This window comes from Onychostoma macrolepis, chromosome 20 (assembly GCF_012432095.1).
Source record: "Onychostoma macrolepis isolate SWU-2019 chromosome 20, ASM1243209v1, whole genome shotgun sequence".
Classification (NCBI taxonomy): Eukaryota; Metazoa; Chordata; class Actinopteri; order Cypriniformes; family Cyprinidae; genus Onychostoma; species Onychostoma macrolepis.
In genome coordinates, this window is record NC_081174.1 from 17,459,381 (window position 1) to 17,483,176 (window position 23,796).

General features: G+C 40.5%; 1 protein-coding gene and 1 long non-coding RNA gene across 3 annotated transcripts in view; one reads left to right on the forward strand and one right to left on the reverse strand.

Annotated features, from left to right (window-relative positions):
• Positions 1 to 852: 852 nt before the first annotated feature.
• asb2a.2 (ankyrin repeat and SOCS box containing 2a, tandem duplicate 2) overlaps positions 853 to 23,796 on the reverse strand; it is a 35,927-nt gene continuing 12,983 nt past the window's right edge. Inside the window, exons 8-10 of the mRNA XM_058755110.1 lie at positions 11,036 to 11,603; positions 10,742 to 10,895; positions 853 to 10,619 (exon numbers count right to left, since the gene is read on the reverse strand). Of these exons, the coding sequence (XP_058611093.1) occupies positions 10,468 to 10,619; positions 10,742 to 10,895; positions 11,036 to 11,603 (874 nt within the window). The 3' untranslated portion in view covers positions 853 to 10,467. The remainder of the gene's footprint in view (positions 10,620 to 10,741; positions 10,896 to 11,035; positions 11,604 to 23,796) is intronic.
• Positions 13,090 to 22,979, forward strand: LOC131526704 (uncharacterized). 2 transcript variants are annotated; one of them, XR_009267518.1, is made up of 4 exons: positions 13,090 to 19,636; positions 20,438 to 20,531; positions 20,639 to 20,726; positions 20,817 to 22,979. It is a non-coding gene; the product is annotated as an uncharacterized LOC131526704 (long non-coding RNA). The 2 variants fall into 2 exon arrangements; XR_009267517.1 differs by having other exon boundaries at positions 13,090 to 20,531.

Here is a 23,796-nt window from a genome sequence, read left to right on the forward strand (position 1 = left end):
TGCTTATTAATAGTGTTTTCACTATATTTTGGATTTTAATATCCAGTGCAAAGTTAATGTTATATGGCTCGTTCAGTGAATCGCCCGCCCGAATCAGTGATCAGCCACAAAACAGTGATTCTGTTCAAATTTCCTATAAAATCATAAATGATTCCCTTTGAATGAAATTAAATTATTTACACATTTAACCCTACAATTGTCTGCGTTTATTGTTTTCTCCCAGTGATAGCACTTTACGGAGCTAGTTTATTGTCAGAGTTTTGTCTAGTTCCTAGTTCCTTGCTCTAGTCCAGTCTTATTTCTAGTTTTGCCTGATTGTCTGTTTCCTGATCGCCTGCCTGTCCTGGATTGCTCTCTCGTCTTGTCGTTTGGACTCTGTTTGTACCGCGCCTAGATTATCGTCTGTCTGTGGATTATTCGCTTGCCTCTTCCTTTGGGTTACGTTCGCCATCGATCGACCCACGCCTGTTTACTTAAGTACTCTTCTGTCTTGCCCTCTATATACCTGTTTGCCATTTGTCAGACCCTTTCCGTTCAGTTACTACGTAACACCGACAAACGGAAACAGACGTTCGTCGGATTTTGTCTGATCAGTGTGTTACGCCTGTCAGCATCTGCTGTTGTTGGTCAGCACTTGTTTTCAACGTCTGAACATGTTGAATCAGTGTTTGTTGGGTCTTGGATGTCTGAGAAGTGACACATTGGTCTGCGTCTGTCAGTGCAGTGTGAATTTAAGTTTTACTGCAGCTGGTTCACTACTGTTGCTTATTTGAGGTTTATAAAAATTGTGATTTTGATGACCAGCTCAAACTCCTCTGTCATACAGCAAGACTAATTCAACAAACTTGAATAAAACTTTGGAGATGCAAGAGTTTTATTTCAATGCAAGATCACAGAGACTCAAGCAAATAGAAAACACCACACGTTTACAGTAATACTAAGGGAGTTACACACAACTCTAAGCTTAAATTCTGCTTAGAATGTTATTCTGCTTAGAATAAAATGTTGCATCACTTTTAACTAATTTACAAAGCTACTGTACAATGTGTATACAACATCTTCATTACAAAATTCTAAACTCTAATTCTACTCCGTTAAATCACTGTTCCCTGTCGATACTCCACTCGTACTGCATCTTGAGAAAGACGCATATGGGAAAAAGCCTTTTTTCTCCTGAACTGAAGCCTTATTCAATCACGCAGTGAAACTGCACGACTATTAGTTTGTGCAGTGTGTAAAAAACAAACCAATGGGTCAGCAGCAGAGCTGCGCGAGCCTATGGAGACGAAGCCCGCCAGAATGGGCGGAGCCATCTGGCTATATAAGTGGCTGTTTCGCCATAAGATCCTCAGATTTCTTCTCCTTCAGCGACGACGACTTCGTTTCCACTGATCCCAGAAGCCTACTCACTGTTGACACGCCTCGTAGCTGGACCCAGCGACCTCAAATCTGCTAGGCTGAGCCGCCGCCTTTTCCTCGCACTCCAGCATCGCAGCAGTTCCGGTCCTGTTCGCTGCCGCCTTCCGGTGAGTGATCTAAAAAGAGCAAAGTGTGGCTCATGCAGAAGAGCAGTGAGGTCACGCCCACACAGAGACTGCGTGCTCACCGAGATGGAATGCTCGTTCAGAGTATGAGTCTCGCTCTTCCCCGCTCGCTGACCGCCTTCTACGAAGGCAGCTCTGCTCTCCCGTTTCTCCTCTCTCAGCAAAGCTCGGAGAATGAAACATCAGAGCCACGGAGCTCCCGCAGCGCTCTGATCCGCCGGTGTTCACACGTGAGAATCAGAGCTCCTCATTCATTGAGCAGCTCTATCCTCTTGGGCGGATCGGAGTGGAAAGCTCTGTGTGTGCGTTGCTGAAGCTGTGCTCACACAGGCAGCCTGCTTTCAGCCGGACTCCATCCTGATTCGCTCGTGGTCCTCTATCTAGCAGGCCCCGCCTCCCCCGCTTTCATGTTTCTCTTCTCCCAGTCACCTTGGAGACAGGAACGGCGAGCTTGAGAGGCTGAGCGATCATGCTTGAGTGATCTGCAGGCCAGCATATCCCGAGTGCTCACTTTGATCTGCCAGTGCATGTGTTAACACGTGAGGATTAACGCCCCTCATTACATAGAGTGGCCCAATCCTTCTGCGCGGATTGTAGAATGCTGCGCGGCCCCGCCTCTCACGTTTCTCTTCTCCCAGTCACCTCGGAGAAAGAGACGGTAAAATCGCGGCGTTCAGGCTTGAGTGATTTTTCGTGCTGGCATAGCCCCGTGTGTTTCACTCTGCACACAGCACTTTGATCTGCCAGTGTGTTTACATTAAGGATTAGCGCCTCTTGCAGCTCTTTGATCTGCCAGCGCTACTTTCATTATGGAAGTGTCAGTCTGTCCCTGCTGTGCTTACGGTCCCCCTTCAATGAAGGTGGCCCCGCCTCCCCTGCTCTAGTGTTTCTCCCCTCCCAGTTATCTCGGAGAAGAAACTGCAAGCTCGAGGTTTGAGCGATCAAGCTTGAGTGAATTTATGCGGCGCAGCCCTGCGTTTCACTCTCCACTCAGTTCTTTGATCTGTCAGCGTGAGAGTTTGTGTCTAGCTCTGCTTTGCTCACGGCTCGCCGCCTTCAATGAAGGCAGCCCCTCCCCTCGGCCGCTACGAGCGGATCTGAGAGGATGCGCGCAGCACTTTTGATCTGAAGCGGTTTACACATAATGATAATCAATACCCCTCTTCTAATGAGTGGTTTGAACTTTTTAGGCAGATCGAAAGAAGAGGCTTCTGGGCCGTGCCACGGGGGCTGAATGCTCTCATTACAAAACCATCGAGTCTAGCAACCTCCGAACGGCATCTTACATGCCTCAAAGCACCCCATTCAGCTCTGGGTGCTGACGGCAATGTGTTTGTGATAAATACTGTTGTGTACACTGGGCCTGTTCAAATAGCGGCCACGCAACTGATCGCTGTTACGGCGAGGAAAATAAAACACAAACATTTTCAAGAGATTCCTCTCCCTCTTATCACGAGCTTCAGGTCCCGGCCAGGCGACCTGCTGCTCGAAACGATTAACCCTAGCCATACGGGCCGAGGCCTGGCAGGCTATCCCTGGAGTGTCAGACTGGGTTATGGGGATGATAAAACGAGGTTACTCACTGCAATTCACGCAAAGACCCCCATGCTTCAGCGGCGTGGTTCCGATCTCTGTTCAGAGCGAAAAGCCACATGTCCTGCGCTCCGAGGTGATGACTTTGCTGGCAAAGGGCGCTGTAGAACGGTCCCTCCAGCCCAGAGCGAATCAGGCTTCTACAGCCGTTACTTCCTCGTCCCCAAAAGGATGGCGGCCTCCGGCCATCCTCAATCTCAGGCACCTGAATCGCGCCCTTATGAGAGGTCGTTCAGGATGATCATGCTGAAGCAGATCCTCTCGCAAATTGCCAAGGGGACTGTTTCTTTTCTCTGGACCTGAAAGACGCATACTTTCACATCCAGATAGCCCCCCATCACAGGCGATTATTGAGATTCGCCTTTGAGAGGGTGGCTTATCATTACACGGTCCTTCCCTTGGACTGTTTCTGGCCCCCCACACTTTTACGAAGTGCATGGACGCGGCTCTTTTCCCTCTAAGACAGATGGAAATCCGCATTCTCAACTACCTCAACGACTGGCTCGTTCTGGCCCAGTCAAAGGTGGAGCTATTATCGCACAGAACCCTTGTTCTCAGCCACCTAGAGCGTCTGGGACTCAGGGTCAAATTCGCCAAGAGCACACTGTTTTCCAGCCAGCGAATATCGTTCCTGGGTACAGTTCTCGACTCGACTCAAATGAGAGCCGTAGTCGCACCACATCATGCTCTGGCCATGCGAGAACTCGCGACCTCCTTCGAGATCGGTGCCACCTGCCCTCTCAAGGCATCTCAAAAGATGATAGGCCTCATGGCCGCAGCATTGTCAGCGCTACAGTTTGGTCTGCTTCGCATGCGACCTCTCCAGCACTGGCTGAAATCACAAGTTCCATCACATGCATGGCGTCACGGACGCCTGCGTATCAGGGTGAGCCAGGCCTGTGTAACAGCCCTAGCCCCCTGGAAAGACCCTCACTGGAGGGGAAGGGGCATGGCCATGGGAACGGTTTGCAGGAGAAAGGTCACGACAGATGCCTCCAACACAGGTTGGGGGGCGCTGTGCAAGGGCAGACCGACTTTCGGCCATTGGTCGAAAGCGGAGAAAAGGCTTTACATCAACTGCTTGGAAATGCTAGCAGTATGTCGAGCCTGCCAGTTCTTCCTGCCAGACCTGAGGGGACACCACGTGCTAATCTGCTTGGACAGCATGTCTGTGGTGTCCTACATAAATCACCAGGGAGGCCTCTCCTCGAAGTGCCTTTGCTTTGTTGGCAGCAAGGTTATTTTCGTAAACGAAAACTGAAACTAAGACTAAAACTACTGGTCAAAAAACATTTTTGTATACTGAAATAAAATTTAAATTTCTAAATAAATGAAAAACTAAAACTAAACGAAACTAACAACAGTAACGGGAAAACTAACGAAAATAAAATAATAATTAGCAAAAATAAATAATCGTGTTCGTGATTTAATAAGCTCTCATTCTGTGTCAGAAAATCGGACCTGTGGTTGTTTAGGGAAATAGATGGCGCTTCACGCATGTGAGCTGCGTCCTAAGCGGCTATTCACAGAGAATGCGTTTTTGCATTTAAAAACCAGACGCGGGCTATAAAATGGAAATAACTATAAATAATAATAATGCACACCTTACAGCGCACAAACGTTTAAAAGCATGGTTGACGTGCGAGAACAACATGAGCGTTATGAGAGTTAACAGACACCGAATTAAAAGTTTTGGATGAGCTGACTTTAGTGAATAGTCATTTTGTCACGCTTTGTGATTACTATGGTAACGTCCGCCTCGAGTCCATGATACGAGCACCGCCTCGACTGTATAAAACGCATCCAAAATCGCGCTGTTTTCACCGCTTGCTGTGTTGTGTAAAAGGGGCTTTAGAACTGGGATTGATTGTGTTGCTCATCTGAAGCGCGTCAAAAAAAAAAGTGCAAACATCATTTAAATCACCATATCGCATTTATTTTTGAGTAGTATGAGGTTTCAAAGCATTTTAGATTGTTTCTTCTTATTGTGTACGTTCATAGAGGGAGACGGGGCATACAGTAGTGCGCACCGGTGGCTCTTATGTGCAAAAAATCCAATAAAATAATGCATTGAAAACACAGATGGACAAAAATAAAGTTTACAGAGTTTCAGTGATGATTGCAAAGAACATGCCTGGGTCCCAATGTGCACACTGTCCATGCTAAATTATATGTGATATTAGTCATTTTTAATACTATTTAGGGCAGATAGGGTGGATAGTATTTACATCGGGATGCAGGGCATGTTTCCTCAAATCCAGCACTGGAGGGCCATTGATCTGCAGAATTTAGCTCCAACCCTGATAAATACTCAACTGTCGGATGCTGTCTAACTCTGAAAACCTTGATTAGCTTGTTGTTTGTAAACTATTGGCATATTAAACAAGATTACATCTTTAATATGAATGAATATGAACATGAATATGAATTAATAAATTGTATACATAAGTTGCATATTTTTGGTTTTTGTTGAATTGTAAAGAATTATTTTATTTTCATTATTAAGAGGTTTGCACAAGAGTTAACTGTAAACTGTAAACTGCAAACTTTCAACTTTGCTAAAAATTAAATGTTTTGGTTTGGTCTACACTGGAAGTGTTCCATTAACTCTGTTAAACTATAATTACTAAAACTAAAACTGAAACTAAAATATATAAAAACTAAATAGAAATGTGTTCACAAAATAAAAACTAAACTAAAACTAACAAAACCATTAATGAAACTAACTAAAACTAAACTGAAATTATAGGAAATTTGAAAACGATATTAAAATAAAAACTAATTTAAAAATGAAAAACTATAATATCCTTGATTGGCGAACTCCTTCTGGAATGATAACTCCATCTACGCTCGCTGAGAGCAGCGCACATACCGGGCAAATGGAACCAGGGAGCGGACAAGTTATCTCGGGAGCAATGTCCCCTCAGAGGAGTGGACTCTCCATCCGCAGATGGTTCAGAGAAATTAGGAGATCTTTGGCGAGGCCGAGCAGGTCAATCATTGGGCAGGAACACTTCTGTTGTCCGCTTCTTGAGGGGTGCCAAGAGGCTGAATCCGCCTCGGCCCCTCACAGTCCCTACATAAGACTTGCCCATGGTTTTGAGAGCCCTGAAGGGCCCTCCCTTTGAGCCGCTACAGTCCACTACCCTTCGGTCACTGTCGCTAAAAGACTGCTCTGCTCTTAGCACTAGCGTCGGTAAAGCGATTAGGAGACCTGCAGGCGCTCTCCACTAGCCCTGCCTGCCTGGAATTCGGGCCTAACGACACTGAAACCAAGGCAGGGTGATGTGCCCAAGTGCTTTCCACTCCATTCAGAGCTCAGGTCATCACGCTCTCCTTGCTTCCTCCCTCTGATGAGGACCGGGAATTATCCTTGCTCTGCCCAGTCAGCCTTGAGAATCTACTTTGAGCGATCCACCCTTTTAGGAGGTCGGAACAACTCTTTGTTAGCTTCGGTAACTGCGCCAGAGGGCTTCCGGTTATGAAGCAGAGACTCTCCAGATGGTTAGTGGATGCCGCTACGCTAGCATACTCGTCCTTGGGCCTACAATGCCCCATCGAAGTACGAGCCCACTCCGCAAGAGGCATCGCCTCGTCGTGGACGTGGTCTAGCGGCCATGTCTAGGTCCATCCACATTTGCTAGGTTTCATAACCTGGACGCACCGGCCTCACAGGCCGGAGTCCTCTCTGCTTAAATGGGCATACTTGCATATGGGAACAATACAGTGTTAATTTTGGCAGGCATTTTTGATTTAGTCTTCGTCTTTATCTTGAGACGAAAATGCTTAATAGTCTTAGTCACATTTTAATCATTTGAGTCTTTCATAGTTTTAGTCGACGAAAAGTCATTGTATTTTTGTCAACTTTTAGTCAAAGTGCAGTTAACAACATTTATTTTGGTAGCTATTTTATATGTAGTATTCAATATATGTATATGTCCCTTTAAGACGGAAGGCATGCATGTAATACTGACACATTCACCCACCTTTTTACGCTCACTTAAGCCATAACTGACTGTATTTATGTGAGATACTCTGATTCTAGACGATAGACACAGGACTGCTGTGTGTGTATTTGAGTGCTGAGAACTGAACCGAGACTGAGTGTGCGCGAGAGAGAGCACTTCTATCAGCGCGATTCCGCCTATCGCGCCTTCACTAACATTAAGTTAATCGACAACGAATTGTGACTCCTGGGAAAAACGGGACGTCTGGTCGCCCTATCGCTAACCTTTCGGCTAGTTCGCGTTTTGATAGCCTATCCGTCCACTGCGGCTGCCATACTGAGACTAGATACAAACACCCTCATCCCATTGTAATCCAATGACAGAGACGCACATTTTGAAAGACAAGACAGTTAACTTAGCCTATAGGATGTATTTTGAATGTCCGGTAGTCCTCAAATAACATTTTAGTCCCGTCTCGTCTTGTTAATGAAGACACGGCATAAATTTTGTCATAGTTTTTATCATCAGATATTAGTTTTAGCTCGTCAATGTCTCATCTTAGTCACAGAAAAAAGGTTCGTTGACGAATATTTTTCGTCATCGTCTTCGTCGACGACGAATATTTTTCGTCATCGTCTTCGTCGACGAAATTAACACTGGAACAATACTAACAGAGAGTCCTTGACCACACTGCACTCAAGCTCTCTGGTTGGTTGCTTGCATACTTTCGGTCCTGGGAATACCGAATATGTAAGAGTTATCTGGAACGATCACCCAGGCCGGGCGTAACCTCTATGATTTTTAGCCCGTTTTAGCCTTGGAGTTTACTATTATGCTTCCCTATGGGCATTGAATGCTTAAGGAGGTATATTATACAGTCGTTCCTCTACCATAGCATGGCGTGATTGAATTGAGTTCCCATAAGCGTTTTTATCAAGACGCAGTACGAGTGGCGTATCGACAGGGAACGTACTCGATTACTGTTGTAACCTTGGTTCCCTGAGATACGGAACGAGTACTGCGTACTTTGCCGTGCTAGGTAGCTGTACGATTCAGACGTCGCTTCAGTCGAAGTAACCTGAGAATCCTATGGCGAAACGGCCGCTTATATAGCCAGATGGCTCTGCCCATTCTGGCGGGCTCTGGCGGGCTTCCTCGCCATAGGCTTGTGCAGCTCCACTGCCGACCCATTGGTTTGTTTTTTACACACTGCACAAACCAATAGTCGTGCAGTTTCACTGCGTGATTGAATAAGGCTGCAGTTCAGGAGAAAAAAGGCTTTTTCCCATATGCGTCTTTATCAAGATGCAGTACTCGTTCCATATCTCAGGGAACCGAGGTTACGACAGTAACCGAGTACGTTAACTAATTTACAAGTACAGTACAGTTCGTCTTCATGATATTATAGCTGAATAACAAATCACATTAGATGTTTAATGCAGAGTGACTTATAGTCACATTATAAAAAGCCTTGGTGTGCAAGTTAATTTAGTTATGCACCTACAGTGGTGTGAAAAAGTGTTGGCCCCCTTCCTGATTTTTTTTATTTTTTTGCATGTTTGTCACACTTTAATGTTTCAGATCAAACTAATTTAAATATTAATCAAAGATAACACAAGTAAACACAACATGCAGTTTTTAAATGAAGTTTTTTTTATTATGAAGGGAAAACAAAATCCAAACCCACATGGCCCTGTGTGAAAAGGTGCTTGCCCCCTAAACCTAATAACTGGTTGTGCCACCCTTTGCAGCAACAACTGCAATCAAGTGTTTGCGATAACTGGCAATGAGTCTTTCACATCGCTGTGGAGGAATTTTGGCCCACTCTTCTTTGCAGAATTGTTTTAATTCAGCCACATCGAAGGGTTTTCAAGCATGAAAGGACTGTTTAAGGTCATGCCACAGCATCTCAATCGGATTTAAGTCCAGACTTTGATTTGGCCACTCCAAAACCTTAATTTTGTTTATCTTGAGACATTCAGAGGTGGACTTGCTGCTGTGTTTGGAATCATTGTCCTGCTGCATAATCCAAATGCACTTGAGCTTGAGGTCACGAACACATGGCCAGACATTCTCCTTCAGGATTTTCTGATAGAGTGCAGAATTCATGGTTCCATCAATTATGGCAAGTCATCCATGGTTCAGACCAGCACACTACCACCACCATGTTTGACTGTCGGTATGATGTTCTTTTTATGAAATGCTGTGTTGGTTTTACGCCAGGTGTAACGGGACACACACCTTCCAAAAAGTTAAACTTTTGTCGCATCAGTCCACAGAATATTTGCCCAAAAGTCTTGGGGATAATCAAGATATTTTTTGGCAAATGTGAAACGAGCCTTTGTGTTCTTTTTGGTCAGCAATGGCTTTTGCCTTGGAACTCTCCCATGGATGCTGTTTTTGCCCAGTCTCTTTCTTATTGTTGAATCATGAACACTGACCTTAATTGAGGCAAGTGAGGCCTGCAGTTCTTTAGATGTTGTTCTGGGTTCTTTTATGACCTCCTGGATGAGTCGTCTTTGTGCTCTTGGAGTAATTTTGGTAGGCCGGCCACTCCTGGGAAGGTTCACCACTGTTCCAAGTTTTTTCCATTTGTGGATAATGGCTCTGACCATGGTTTGCTGGAGTCCCAAAGCCTTAGAAATGGCTTTATAACCCTTTCCAGACTGATACATGTAAACTATTTTGTTTCTCATCTGTTTATGAATTTCTTAAGATCGGAATAATGTGTTGCTCTTTAAACATGCTTCACTTTGTCAGACAGGTTCTATTTAAGTGATTTCTTGATTCAACAGGTCTGTCAGTAACCAGGCCTGAGTGTGGCTAGTGAAATTTAACTCGGCTTTCTAAAATAATGTGGTTAATCACAGTTCTTTCATGATTTAATAGGATGGGGCAATTAATTTTTCACGTATGGCCAGGTAGGTTTGGACAGCTTTTTTCCCTCAATAAATGAAATCATCATTTAAAAACTGCATTTTGTATTTACTTGCATTATCTTTGTGTAATATTAAAATTTGTTTGATGATCTGAATCTTTTAAGTGTGACAAATATGCAAAAAAAAAATTAAAAATCAGGAAGGGGCCAACACTTTTTCACACCACTGTATGTAAATAAAATTACATATTGCAAAACTGAAAGCCAGCATTTCACATGCTGCTGTTACTTGTGTGCTAGTTCTGATATTTTATACTCTATGTATACTATATACATTTGAATATTATTTTATTTACATGTATTGAGAATAATTGAACAGAAAATAATTTTGCTAAATGATTTGCAGATCTCAAACTTTTAAATCTAAAATTTATTACACTATGTCTATAACAAAAGAATTTAAAGCAGCATGTTCTGTAAACGGTTAAGAGTGGCATGCTGTTCATCACAGGATATCTTCAAATGATTCTCGTTCATAAATTAAAAACTTGAGCAGTCTTCCTGGTAGAGGAAGACCATTGATTTTCCATAGTCTGTGGATGCCCAGTCGTTGACGAATCTTCAGTCTGCACAGATGCATCAGTGTGCAAGGAAGAACTGAAATAGAGAGTGTTTGGGTTTCAGTTTAGCTCCATTCATTTGTAAAAATTAATTCAGTTGTCAAATGTCAATAATCAGACAAAATTCTGCAAATTAAGAGATTATAAAGAATATTCTACCTGATCTTTCTTTAATATAAGCCCAATCTTTGTTGCTGTCTAGAATTTCAGTTATTCGAGAACAGACTTTAACATGACCCACATAATCAAGTAATGTGTCTATGATGGGTCCCGCCCAGCCTCTGACTGAAGGAGTAGAAATGAGCTCACAAAACTGTAAATAAACAAATAACAAATTATTTAATGAAAAATTCTATTTTTTTATATATTAAAAAAATAATTATATAAAATAATTATATAAAGCATACAGACATTTGACCGGAAGACATTTTGACCGGAAAACAAAATCCATACCTCTACACAGCATTCTGATGGTTCATCATTTAAAAAATACATTGTTTCTCGTCCATTTCGTCTTGGTTTAATGGGATGTGGATTACTGCCATATTGACACTTAAAACATGATAGTGCATCACAGCCGTTGTCCAGCAGGTACTTCATCATCGCCTTGTACCTCATACAGAAAACCAATGCTGCAGGGAAGCTGGTAGGATGAGTAGGCAACAGGGCATTGACATTAGCACCGTGCTTCACCAGTAAGGTCACCATTTCCATGCTTGCTTTCCTTACAGCCACCAGCAGGGGGTTGAAGATATCCAGGTTCGTATCAGCACCTGCTTCTAACAGCATATCGGCTGCCTCAGTGTTTCTGTTTATCACAGCTGAGTACAGAGCCGTACTGCGACGATCTTCATACATTTTTGACCAATCATCTGACAGCTTCGTGTTGACATCATATCCTGCCTCAATTAATATTTCTAGAACGTCATCTCTGTTACGTTCTGCAGCCAAATGAAGAGGACTGATGCCGGAGCGTCTCACTTTGACCATGTTAGTTTTGGGGATTAGCATGGCAACAATGCTGAGGAAGATGAGAAGTCATATTTATTTCTGAATCAATACTTGAATAATAAAAAAAAAAAACATAAAACCTACGTTCCTTAATAAGACACATATGCACTGTAAGGGGTTAATTTAGTGATAATGATCGGCTGACTGTCACTTTCCACTTATTACATGGCTATATGCTAAATAACTAAATACTTGGATATGATCTGACATTATTTTATAATTTTACCTATAGGCTGTATTATCATAGATTCTGCTAGAAAAGTCCATTACAATGTACAAAACATACATTTGTTAGAGCCATCAGTTCACAATATTTAGGGGTTCAAGTACGTAATGCATTGCAACCCTCTTGTAATTGTAAGGATTTTTTTAGGGGTTCAAGCACGCAATGCTGAAACCTATGGAAGCCCGTTTCCGCCACTGAATAAAAAAATAAAAAAGGTTATTGCGACTTTTTTTCTCAGAATTGTGAGATATAAAGTCGCAATTGCGAGAGAAAAAAAGTCAGAATTGCGAGATATAAACTCGCAATTCTGACTTTTTTTCTCTCAGAATTCTGAGATATAAAGTCGCAATTCTGAGATATAAAGTCGCAATTGCGACTTTTTATCTCGCAATTCTGACTTTTTTTCTCGCAATTGCGAGTTTATATCTCACAACTCTGACTTTCTCTCACAATAGGAAACTCCGTGTAAGGCTTTGCAGTGCTTGGTTCAATTTGCACTATCAAAATGAACTAGATGAATGCTGCGTCCGAATATGATTGTTGAACAAACATACAAATGACTAATTATTGTCCATTTCCGTGTTCTGCGCTCGCGGTTGGACAGTACCATTACCGCCGGGCAGGGTGCGGGAGGGTACAATATCTTACAACATTAAATACAGGAGATAAGATAATTCTAGAGCAAGAACATAGAGATGAAAGCGCGATTTATGCGAGAGTGAAGGAAATCCACCTGCGTGCATTCATTCACACTCATGTTACAATAATACGCTCTTTACTTGACAGCTGTTGTTAAAATAACGCGATAGAAGCTGCCTCAAACTCAGAAATATAAAGAAATGAAGAATATTGTGTCTGAAAGCTGTGCGTGCCGTCCCCCCTCCCGCACCCTGCCCGGCGGTAATGGTACTGTCCAACCGCGAGCGCAGAACACGGAAATGGACAATAATTAGTCATTTGTATGTTTGTTCAACAATCATATTCGGACGCAGCATTCATCTAGTTCATTTTGATAGTGCAAATTGCAAGCACTGCAAAGCCTTACACGGAGTTTCCTATTGTGAGAGAAAGTCAGAGTTGTGAGATATAAACTCGCAATTGCGAGAAAAAAAGTCAGAATTGCGACTTTATATCTCAGAATTGCGAGTTTATATCTCAGAATTCTGAGAAAAAAAGTCAGAATTGCGAGTTTATATCTCACAATTCTGAGAAAAGAAGTCAGAATTCTGAGAAAAAAAGTCAGAATTCTGAGATAAAAAGTCGCAATAACCTTTTTTATTTTTTTTATTCAGTGGCGGAAACGGGCTTCCATAGAAACCTTCTTGTATCTGTTAGGATTTTTATTTTTATTATTATTATTATTATTCTTCTCCGGTAAAACTGATCGTTAAGACTCTTAACAAGTATGCAAAGTTTCATGAAGATCGGACTATAGGTGATGCTATAACAGTTAAAAATGCCTCAAAAACACAAAAGTTCTATTGAAAATGACCTCAAATTGTAGAACATGTTCATATATTCACAAAAATACAAGCTCTTCATATCATATGATAGATCTCCACATTCTGACCAACCATTGCTGTCAATTATATTGTTCATTAAATATTCACAAATATGTGAAAAACCTACTTTTGCGAACTAGTACCTGGTCTTTCGCTCAATCTCGATCAAACCACTGCAGTGCAATTCTCTGGACTCTCTAGATCAATAATTATGGAAAAAATGTTGCATTTTGTCCTTTGGTTAGCTATAACAGGGTCATTTAGTGAAGGGGCATGGCCAAATATACCCAAAAGCCTATAAAACCTAAATGAAAAGTAAAAACTTCACGAAACTTGGTGAAAACATGTGTCAGATGACTCTTAACAAGCATACAAAGTTTCATGGAGATCGGACCATAGGTGGCGCTATAACAGTTAATAAGGCCTCAAAAACAATATTTCTGTATAAAATGACTTCAAATTGTAGAACGTTCATATATTCACACAAACACATGATCTTCATATCATATGATAGATGTTGTGCATCAAATCGTTCAACTTTATGAAACTTGGTGAAAACATGTGTCTGATGACTCTTAACAAGCATGCAGAGATTCATGGAGATTGGACAATTGGTGGCACTATAACATTTAAAAAGGCCTCAAAAACACAGAATTTCTATAGTAAATGACCTCAAATTGCAATAAAATGTTCATAATATTCACTTATACACTATATCTTCATATCATATGACAGATCTTCTCATTCTGAACAACTTTGCCTCTAGGATCACTGCTGTCAATCAAACTGTTCTTTAGGTATTTGAGATTATTTAAAAAACCTACTTTTGTGAACTAGCCCTCAGTTTTTAACTCAAAATAAATAAAATCAGTACAGTACTATTCTCTAGACTCTCTAGGTCAATAATTATATTAAAAAAATGTTGAACATTTGCATTTGGACAACTGTAAACCAGTCATTTTATAATATGTTCTTTACATAGTGTACCCAAAGGCCTATTATTCCTAAAAAAAACCCCCAAAAAACCACAACTCCTCTCAAAACTCTGTAAAATGATCCAGAATTTCATTCTGAACAAGCATGCAAAATTTAAGAGAGATTGGGCTAAAAATAACACTATAATAGTTATAAAAGTTAAAAACACAGTGTTGTATGAGAAATTGCTATTTATAACCACTAGATGGCAGCGGAAGACCACTAATGGGCTCATTAAACACTAAAACAGTAATGTTAATAGGTTTTCTTATGGAGATATTATAAAATGACTGTCATAACATTTAAAATCACATTTAATTCAAGTCTACCATTTTGTTCATACAGATATGTCCGTTTTTACAATTTTGCCATATTATGATCACAGAGAAACCTGAACGTAGTGCTGAAACCCTATTGTAATTGTTAAGATTTTTAGGGGTTCAAGCACGTAGTACTGAAACTCTATTGTAATTGTTAGGATTTAAAACAATTTTTTTTTATCATTCTTCTTCGGTAAAACTGATCGTGCAGCCCAAACCGTAAGGCCTAGAGAGCTGAAATTTGGTCAGATCGTAGTAGTACTGCTCGCTACTCAGATGCAAAGACTGTCTAGTCGGCCTAACAGGGGCGCTACAGCCATCAAAAACGCAAAACTGCTCATAACTCCTAAACCGCTTGTTGTAGACTCAAATAATTTACATTTTTGGAATCCTTGGGTCAAGGCAAATGTAAAATGGTCACCTGTGATTTGGGTCTAGGAGATCTCATTTTTCCGCAAATTTGAATGATGTCCAAAACCTACTTTTGCGAACTAGTCCTAGTTTTTTTTGCTCGATCGGAACCAAACCACTGCAGAAATATTCTCTGGACAGTGAATATCCATAATTATCAAAAAAAAAAGTAGAAATTTTGACTCACTGTCGCAATGCAGTGCCAAAACGTTCGAAAGTCGCGGACCAATTTTGCGAAAAAGGCTATAACTCGTGCACAAAATGAGATATCTTCACCAAACTTGGTACACGTGTATGAGCTCAATCTTTGGTCAAATAAAATAAAAAAAGTGCAGATCTGCCACTTGGTGGTGCTATAAGATCGAAAAAACTATAACTAGGTAACCGTTGGTCCGATCGACTTGAAATTTTGTTATGCAGTGTCTTTGTCCAAAGTGCCATAAGGATCTATGAGGACATTGGCGTATCTCAAAAAACATGGCCGCCATCAGCAAAATAAGTTTAAGCAGCTGTTAGACAAGGTTAACAGAGGTCAATCGGAATGAAACTCAGTGGGAATGTTCGACTCATGGCCCTAAAGATCTGTAAGAATTTTGAAAGAAATCGGCCACTAGTTGGCGCTAACGAGTTTTTTCATTCTGTAATCACGTGGTGTTTCACACATCCACACAATATGCATATCATTTGATAGATCTCCTCATAATGAATAACTTTGCCTTATGAACCATTGCTGTCAATCAAATCGTTCATTAAATATTCACAAATATGTGAAAAACCTACTTTTGCGAACTAGGTCTAGGTTTTTCGCTCAAACTCGATCAAACCACTGCAGTAATATTCTCTGGACTCTCTAGATCAATAATTATCATAAACAAAATGTTGAATTTTGTTGTTTAGTTACCTTTAATTTGGTCATTTAGAAAAGGGACTTGGCAACATATACCCAAAAGCCTATAAAACCTAAACGAAAACTCAAAACTTTGCAAAACTTGGTGAAAACATGTGGCGGATGACTCTTAACAAGTATGGAAAGTTTTATGGAGATCGGTCCATAGGTGGCGCTATAACAGTTAAAAAAGCCTTCAAAAACACAAAATTTCTGTATAAAATGACCTCAAATTGTAGAACATGTTCATATATTAACACAAACACGTGATCTTCATATCATATGATAGATCTCCTCATTCTGACCAACTTTGCCTCTGGGAGTAATGCTGCACATCAAATCGTTCATTAAATGTTCACAAATATGTTCACAAACCTACTCTTGCGAACTAGTCCTAGGTTTTTCGCCTAATCTTGATCAAACCACTGCAGTCATATTCTCTGGACACTCTAGATCAATTATTATGAAAAAAAAAAAGTTGAATTTTGTCCTTTGGTTATCTATAACGGGGTCATTAACAAAAGGGGCGTGGCTACATACACCCAAAAGCCTATAAAACCTAAACAAAAACTCAAAACTTTATGAAACTTGGTGAAAACATGTGTCTGATGACTCTTAACAAGCATGCAGAGATTCATGGAGATTGGACGATAGGTGGCGCTATAAAATTTAAAAAGGCCTCAAAAACACTGAATTTCTATAGTAAATGACCTCAAATTGCAATGAAATGTTCATCATATTCACTTATACACTATCTTCATATCATACGATATATTTTCTCATTCTGAACAACTTAGCCTCTATGATCACTGCTGTCAATCAAACTGTTCTTTAAGTATTTGAGATTATTTAAAAAAACAATTTTTTGTGAACTAGCTCTCAGTTTTTAACTCAAAATCAATCAAATCAGTGCAGTACTTGTGTATATGTGTCTGTGAACCTATTTTCCGTTTCGGATGTCTTTTACTGTCAGCCATACGTTTAGGTTGGTAATAATATATGTCTAGTAATAATATATGGAGCTCTCTTCTAATGAGCCGATGATCTGAATCAGGTTTGGTCAATAAGGCAGCACAGAGCAGAAGGTATCTAATAATGGAGTTGAGAATCACTATTTTATATCTGCAACAAAGTGAATGTGTGTGTGTGTGTGTGTGTGTGTGTCTGTGTTAGCATGCTTGCTGTGTATTAAGTATAATTAAACCTTACAATTCTGTGTATGTCTGTGTCAAGGATATTATAGTTTTTAATTTTTAAATTAGTTTTTATTTTAATATCATTTTCAAATTTCCTATAATTTCAGTTTAGTTTTAGTTAGTTTCATTAATGGTTTTGTTAGTTTTAGTTTAGTTTTTATTTTGTGAACACATTTCTATTTAGTTTTTATATATTTTAGTTTCAGTTTTAGTTTTAGTAATTATAGTTTAACAGAGTTAATGGAACACTTCCAGTGTAGACCAAACCAAAACATTTAATTTTAGCAAAGTTGAAAGTTTGCAGTTTACAGTTAACTCTTTTGCAAACCTCTTAATGAAAATAAAATAATTCTTTACAATTCAACAAAAACCAAAAATATGCAACTTATGTATACAATTTATTAATTCATATTCATGTTCATATTCATTCATATTAAAGATGTAATCTTGTTTAATATGCCAATAGTTTACAAACAAAAAGCTAATCAAGGTTTTCAGAGTTAGACAGCATCCGACAGTTGAGTATTTATCAGGGTTGGAGCTAAATTCTGCAGATCAATGGCCCTCCAGTGCTGGATTTGAGGAAACATGCCCTGCATCCCGATGTAAATACTATCCACCCTATCTGCCCTAAATAGTATTAAAAATGACTAATATCACATAGAATTTAGCATGGACAGTGTGCACATTGGGACGCAGACATGTTCTTTGCAATCGTCACTGAAACTCTGTAAACTTTATTTTTGTCCATCTGTGTTTTCAATGCATTATTTTATTGGATTATTTTATTGGATTTTTTGCACATAAGAGCCACCGGTGCGCACTTGTATGCCCCGTCTCCCTCTATGAACGTACACAATAAGAAGAAACAATCTAATTAATGCTTTGAAACCTCATACTACTCAAAAATAAATGCGATATGGTGATTTAAATGATGTTTGCACTTTACTTTGACGAGCCGCTCCAGCGCGCATGCGCTTCAGATGAGCAACACAATCAATCCCAGTTCTAAAGCCCCTTTTACACAACACAGCAAGCGGTGAAAACACAGCGCGATTTTGGATGCGTTTTATACAGTCGAGGCGGTGCTCGTGTCATGGACTCGAGGCGGACGTTACCATAGTAATCACAAAGCGTGACAAAATGACTATTCACTAAAGTCAGCTCATCCAAAACTTTTAATTCTGTGTCTGTTAACTCTCATAACGCTCATGTTGTTCTCGCACGTCAACCATGCTTTTAAACGTTCGTGCGCTGTAAGGTGTGCATTATTATTATTTATAGTCATTTCCATTTCATAGCCCGGGTCTTGTTTTTAAATGCAAAAACGCATTCTCTGTGAATAGCCGCTTAGGACGCAGCTCACATGCGTGAAGCGCCATCTATTTCCCTAAACAACCACAGGTCCGATTTTCTGACACAGAATGAGAGCTTATTAAATCACGAACACGATTATTTATTTTTGCTAATTATTTTATTTTCGTTAGTTTTTCCGTTACTGTTATTAGTTTCGTTTAGTTTTAGTTTTTCATTTTCATTTATTTAGAAATTTAAATTTCATTTCAGTTTACGAAAATGTTTTTTGACCAACAGTTTTAGTCTTAGTTTCAGTTTTCGTTTTCGAAAATAACCTTGGTCTGTGTTTGTGTGTGTGTGTGAGTGTGTGTTTATTTGTATGCTTACTGTTTATTAATTATTTTTAAACCTTTCATTTCTCTCTCTCTCTCTCTCTGTGTGTGTATGTGACAGAGAGAGAGACCGTTTTAATGAATTCTCCATTGTGAATGTGTTCTATTGTCAGCCCTGCATTTCATGTTGGCCTAGACCAGGGGTGGGCAAACTCGGCCCTTCCAGGCCACTTTCCTTCAGAGTTTAGCTCCAACCCTAATCAAATGCACCTGAACCAGCTAATCATTGTCTTCAAGACTACTAGAAGGGTACAGGCAGGTGAGTTTTATCAGGGTTGGATCAAATCTCTGCAGGAAAGTGGCCTGGAAGGGCCAAGTTTGCCCATCACTGGCCTTGACTATGGCTGCATTCGAAACAGCATACTTCCATACTATTTAGTAGGCAAAAAGCAGTAGGCAAAGGAAAAGTATGCATGAAATCTCAATATCCACAAAAGAGTAGGCGAGATTTACCTGGATGGAGCACAATTTCTCGGGAGATTTGGGCGTACGTATACTTAAGAATCGTTCGAATATGCTTACTTGCAGTACCTACTATATAGTAGGCAAAATGGGTACCTGAGAAGAGTAGTATGTCCGAAACCACAGTATTCATAAAAGAGTAAGTGAGAGATCCCCGGATGGCCTACTGCGTCCCGCCCAGACTCTGAAGTGCCGATCGAGGGATACTTTTCTATCCCACAATGCTACGGGAGAGGATATGTTTACCAAGAAGAAGAGAGGATGCGTCTAGTCTGCCGCAAATCCCGAAGAAGAAGAAGAAGAAGAAGAGGAAGAGGAGGAGGAGGATGAGGATACGTCATAATTGAACATGGAGAAGAACGAGGATGTTTTCAAATGTGAGTATTAAAAACCAAAAACATGGTTTCTTGTGTTAAAATTGCTTTTTTTAGATTCTGATTTTGTTTTAAAAACGTGTTTATTTATAACCACTGGGAGTTCCAGTAAGCACACATGCGTCTACAAAGTAGATTGCTGCATTCATGCACTATTGTAAATTTCATTAGTCCCACTTCTAAAGTTGTGATTGGAAGCTCATTAATGTGCAGTTTTTAACTAGGAAACTTATGTACATTAATTCAGATGGCTTGTGAGTTTAGTATTCTATATGTTCTAAATTATATACATCGTCAAAGACGTTTACTAAATGTTTATGTAATATCTGACAGAAACGTCTCGGACAAGTATTGCAGATGAGAACATCACAACATGAAATAGACATTAGTGATGTGTGTAGCTATGTAGTAGAATTCACTGTTGTCAACACTGCTAATGTAAATAATTATGTAATGTAAATAAAACCATACTATTTTAAAGGTTTCAAGAAATTAAAGTTATCAATAAGTATCAAAATGTATGTCTATAAGTACTGTTGATAAATTGAGTAGCAAAGGTTATTGGATAAAACACATCAGCAACTGCCTCAACGTTTAATTGTACACTCTAAAAGAAATGGTGCTAAGTAGAACTAAAAGTAGTTTGCTGGCTTGTAATCATGGGTGAATCATTTTAATGCGATATAGCACCTGAACCAACCCAAAGAACCACTGAAGAACTTTTTTCCTGTGTGTTTTTCCTGTTTACTGTTGAAAACATAAATCACAGAAGTGACTTGTAACAATCTTGTTTGAATGTTACAGGGACAGATGAGCACACACATGTGCTTATACGGTGGAGAGTGGCTAATGAGGCCCTTTTCATCGGAAAACGAAATGCAGCAATCAAAGGTTTTAAGTGAGTATACTGCAGAAACCAATAAAAACTCATCTCATATACTGTTAACTAATGTTATTTCAAACAGAGATATTACAGCACTTTTCTGATTCTTGACTTGTGTGCAGAGCTTTTGTGATGGAGCAGGGCCTGCAAGACAGGGTGACGGCAGCCTTTGTAAAGAAAAAATTGGAAAACCTGAAACAAAAATATAAAGTAAGATCATGTTGTTATTTCTAATACAGAAATCAACTGACATTGTGCTGTTAAAATTACTTCTTTTGTTTTGTTTGTGCATTTTTGTAGGATCTCAAATGTCCGGCAACTGGTGTGAGCATGGAGAGCCCACAGCAGCATCTTGGAAGTGGTACAGGGCCATGGATGAGGCAATTGGAGGAAGGCCCTCCATTGCTCCACCTGCCCTTATTGCCTCATCTGATCCGGATGTTGCTGTGGCCTCTACATCCTCAGTGACCCCAGCCCCAGACACACCAAGGGCATCAAGGAAAAGAACACAGAAATCTATTGAGAATATGATCAGGGAGATGGAGGAGAGGGAATCGGCAAGAGAGCAGGAAGCAGCCGAAAGGGAGGAGAAAAGATGGAGAGAAATGGAGGAGAAGGAGGAGAGACGAGAATGAGACAGACAAGAGCAGGAGGAGAGACGAAATGCTGAGGAAAGAGAAAGAGAAGAAAGGTGGTGCCGGGAAGCAAGTCAAAGGGAGGAACGATTACTTCGCCTCCTTGAATCAATTGCAAAAAAATAAGTCCATAAATAAATGTATATGTATAATTAAATGTGAATTTTTGTGAAGAATAAACATGTATTTTAAATGAGAATTTTATTTCTCACACACACACACACACACACACACACACACGTATTAGGGTAGGAAATTAACAATGGCCCTTCATAACCTATGCTGAGACTGTTTGCACAAACCACCTTAAGTTTTGCATTAACTACACATAGTAACAGTGATTAAAGTTCACCCAAACATACACTATAAACTCAGTCATTATTTATTCAACTTCATGGTGTTCGATCCCTCTAGTTTTATTTCTGAACATAAAAGGTGATTTTGATCAAGTATATTCTGCTGGTTCATATAATATTGGCCAATAAAGCCTGACTTTTAGAAGCCTCAAATGCATAGTGTAATGAACAAAAATAGAGGGATCAAAAGACATGAAAGTGAGTAAATAATGACTAAATTTACATGTTTGAGTGAACCAATCCCTCAGATAAAAATTGTATGAAATTTATATTAATTTATATAAGCCTGTAGTAGTACCCTGAAGAAATAAACTAAGACGATAGAGACACTTTCAAAAAAGGATTCACTAAGAAATACAAATCACATTTCTTTTTATGTATGTATTTAGTAGACATTTTTATCCAAAATGACTTAACCTGTTTTAATCTTTCACAGGTAGTCATGCTCATGGAGAGCAGGCACACGGATGTTTGGAGCGGACACAGCAGCAGCCAGATTGTCCCGCACATTTTCTCCCACTCTTGGTTCAAGCTTGTGGGGTTCAGGGGGTCCTTCATCATGGTCTTCCTCCACTGGCTCAATGATGTCCCCATTGACAAGGGCGAGATTGTGAAGCACAGCACAGCACGCGACCACCTCAGGCACAAAGACAGGGCTCACCTCCAAGGCCTTGAAGAAAAGGGAGCGCCAGCGTGTTTTCATCATGCCAAAGGCTCGCTCTACTATGCTTCGTGCGCGGAAGTGCTTACTGTTGAAACGAGCCTGCACAGGGTTCTGCACAGGCTCTCTATATGGGGTGATGAGGCAGATGGGTGCACCCAGGCAAGGATAGCCACCATCCCCAAGGATGCACTTTCCTGCAAGTGGATATAGGCTGCCGGCATATACAGGGCTGTTCCTCAGCACCCTAGAATCGTGCACAGACCACGGATATCCCACAAAGACATCAAGGGATTTCCCCTGGTGATCAGTGATGGCCTGGAGTTGGATAGAATGAAACAGTTTCCTGTTGTAGTAGCAGTGGGAGTTATTTGCTGGAGGTTTCATGCGGATATGACAGCCGTCTATTGCACCAACTGCCCTGCTGAAAGCTGGTGACCCAGCCAGCTGTGCAAATCCTGCTCCCACTGCCTCCAGGTCATCACCGGTTGGAAAAGAAATCACCCTCCTCAAAATTCCAATGACTGCCTTATTCACTCTGTGCACAATCACATGCACAGAGGATATGGGAATATCAAAGGTCTGTGACACGACCCTGTACGATGCTGCATGTGCAAGCCAGTGGAGGAATACAAGGACCTCGATGTCCTTTTCCCATCCATGGTCAGATTCCAATCTGACTGCTGCAATGAGGGATCTGATGGATGGCAAAGACAGGCGAAGGTGGGCACGGTGGTCAGCTGCTTGGTCCAAATAAAACCGCAGAATCGGCACAGCTGTGTTGACATGGCAGTAGGATGCGGGGTTCACCGCCTGTAAATATGTGCAAGTTTATTAAAACATTAAATTCAAATAAAGATTTCTTTCATGTGTTGTTGATTTGTATGTGTATAAAGTTAATGTGATGGTTAATTTAATTAATTCACCCATTTGTATTGTTTCTTCAATTCTTTCATTACATCATGCATTAATTTATTGTTTGATTGAAAACTGATGTTCATGTCATATGAAAACAATTAAATTAGGCTTTTTTAATGAAATTATACAATTTTCAATAAGAAAATATGTAGTACAATTAAGCATGGGTCTGCATCTGTTATTATCATTGTGTGAAAGTGTTGGGGTGGGCTAGCAATGCAATTCATTCTGGGACAGTCTTAATTTATAAGTGGTAACACTTACATTTTTGGAGTATAAAATCAACAGTCTTCTCCTAAAGCGAGATCTGCGAGCAGCTGCCCGACATCTCCTTTGAAATACCATTCCAAACATTGAGGAAAACTGCACTAGGCAGGGTACGCAATTTACTTTTGTGATAAGGTGGTAGTGCACTGCACACCTGCCATCTCAAGTAATTATTAGGCACATTCGACTTGAAGGGTTCAAGTTGAAGCAGCGCTGCGCAGAAAGATCACTGTAGGACATCAAAGTACCGCGAGAGCGATTCGAAAGCACAGTATCCGTCTGCTCTCTTATCGCTCTCGCGGTACTTTGATGTCATACAGTGATCATTCAGCGCAGCGCTGCTTCAAGTCGAACGCGCCTATTCAACTTGTTTAACATTATGGGACCACGATCCATGCTACCTACGTACTGCGGTACGATAGGTGGCGGTATACATCTTATAA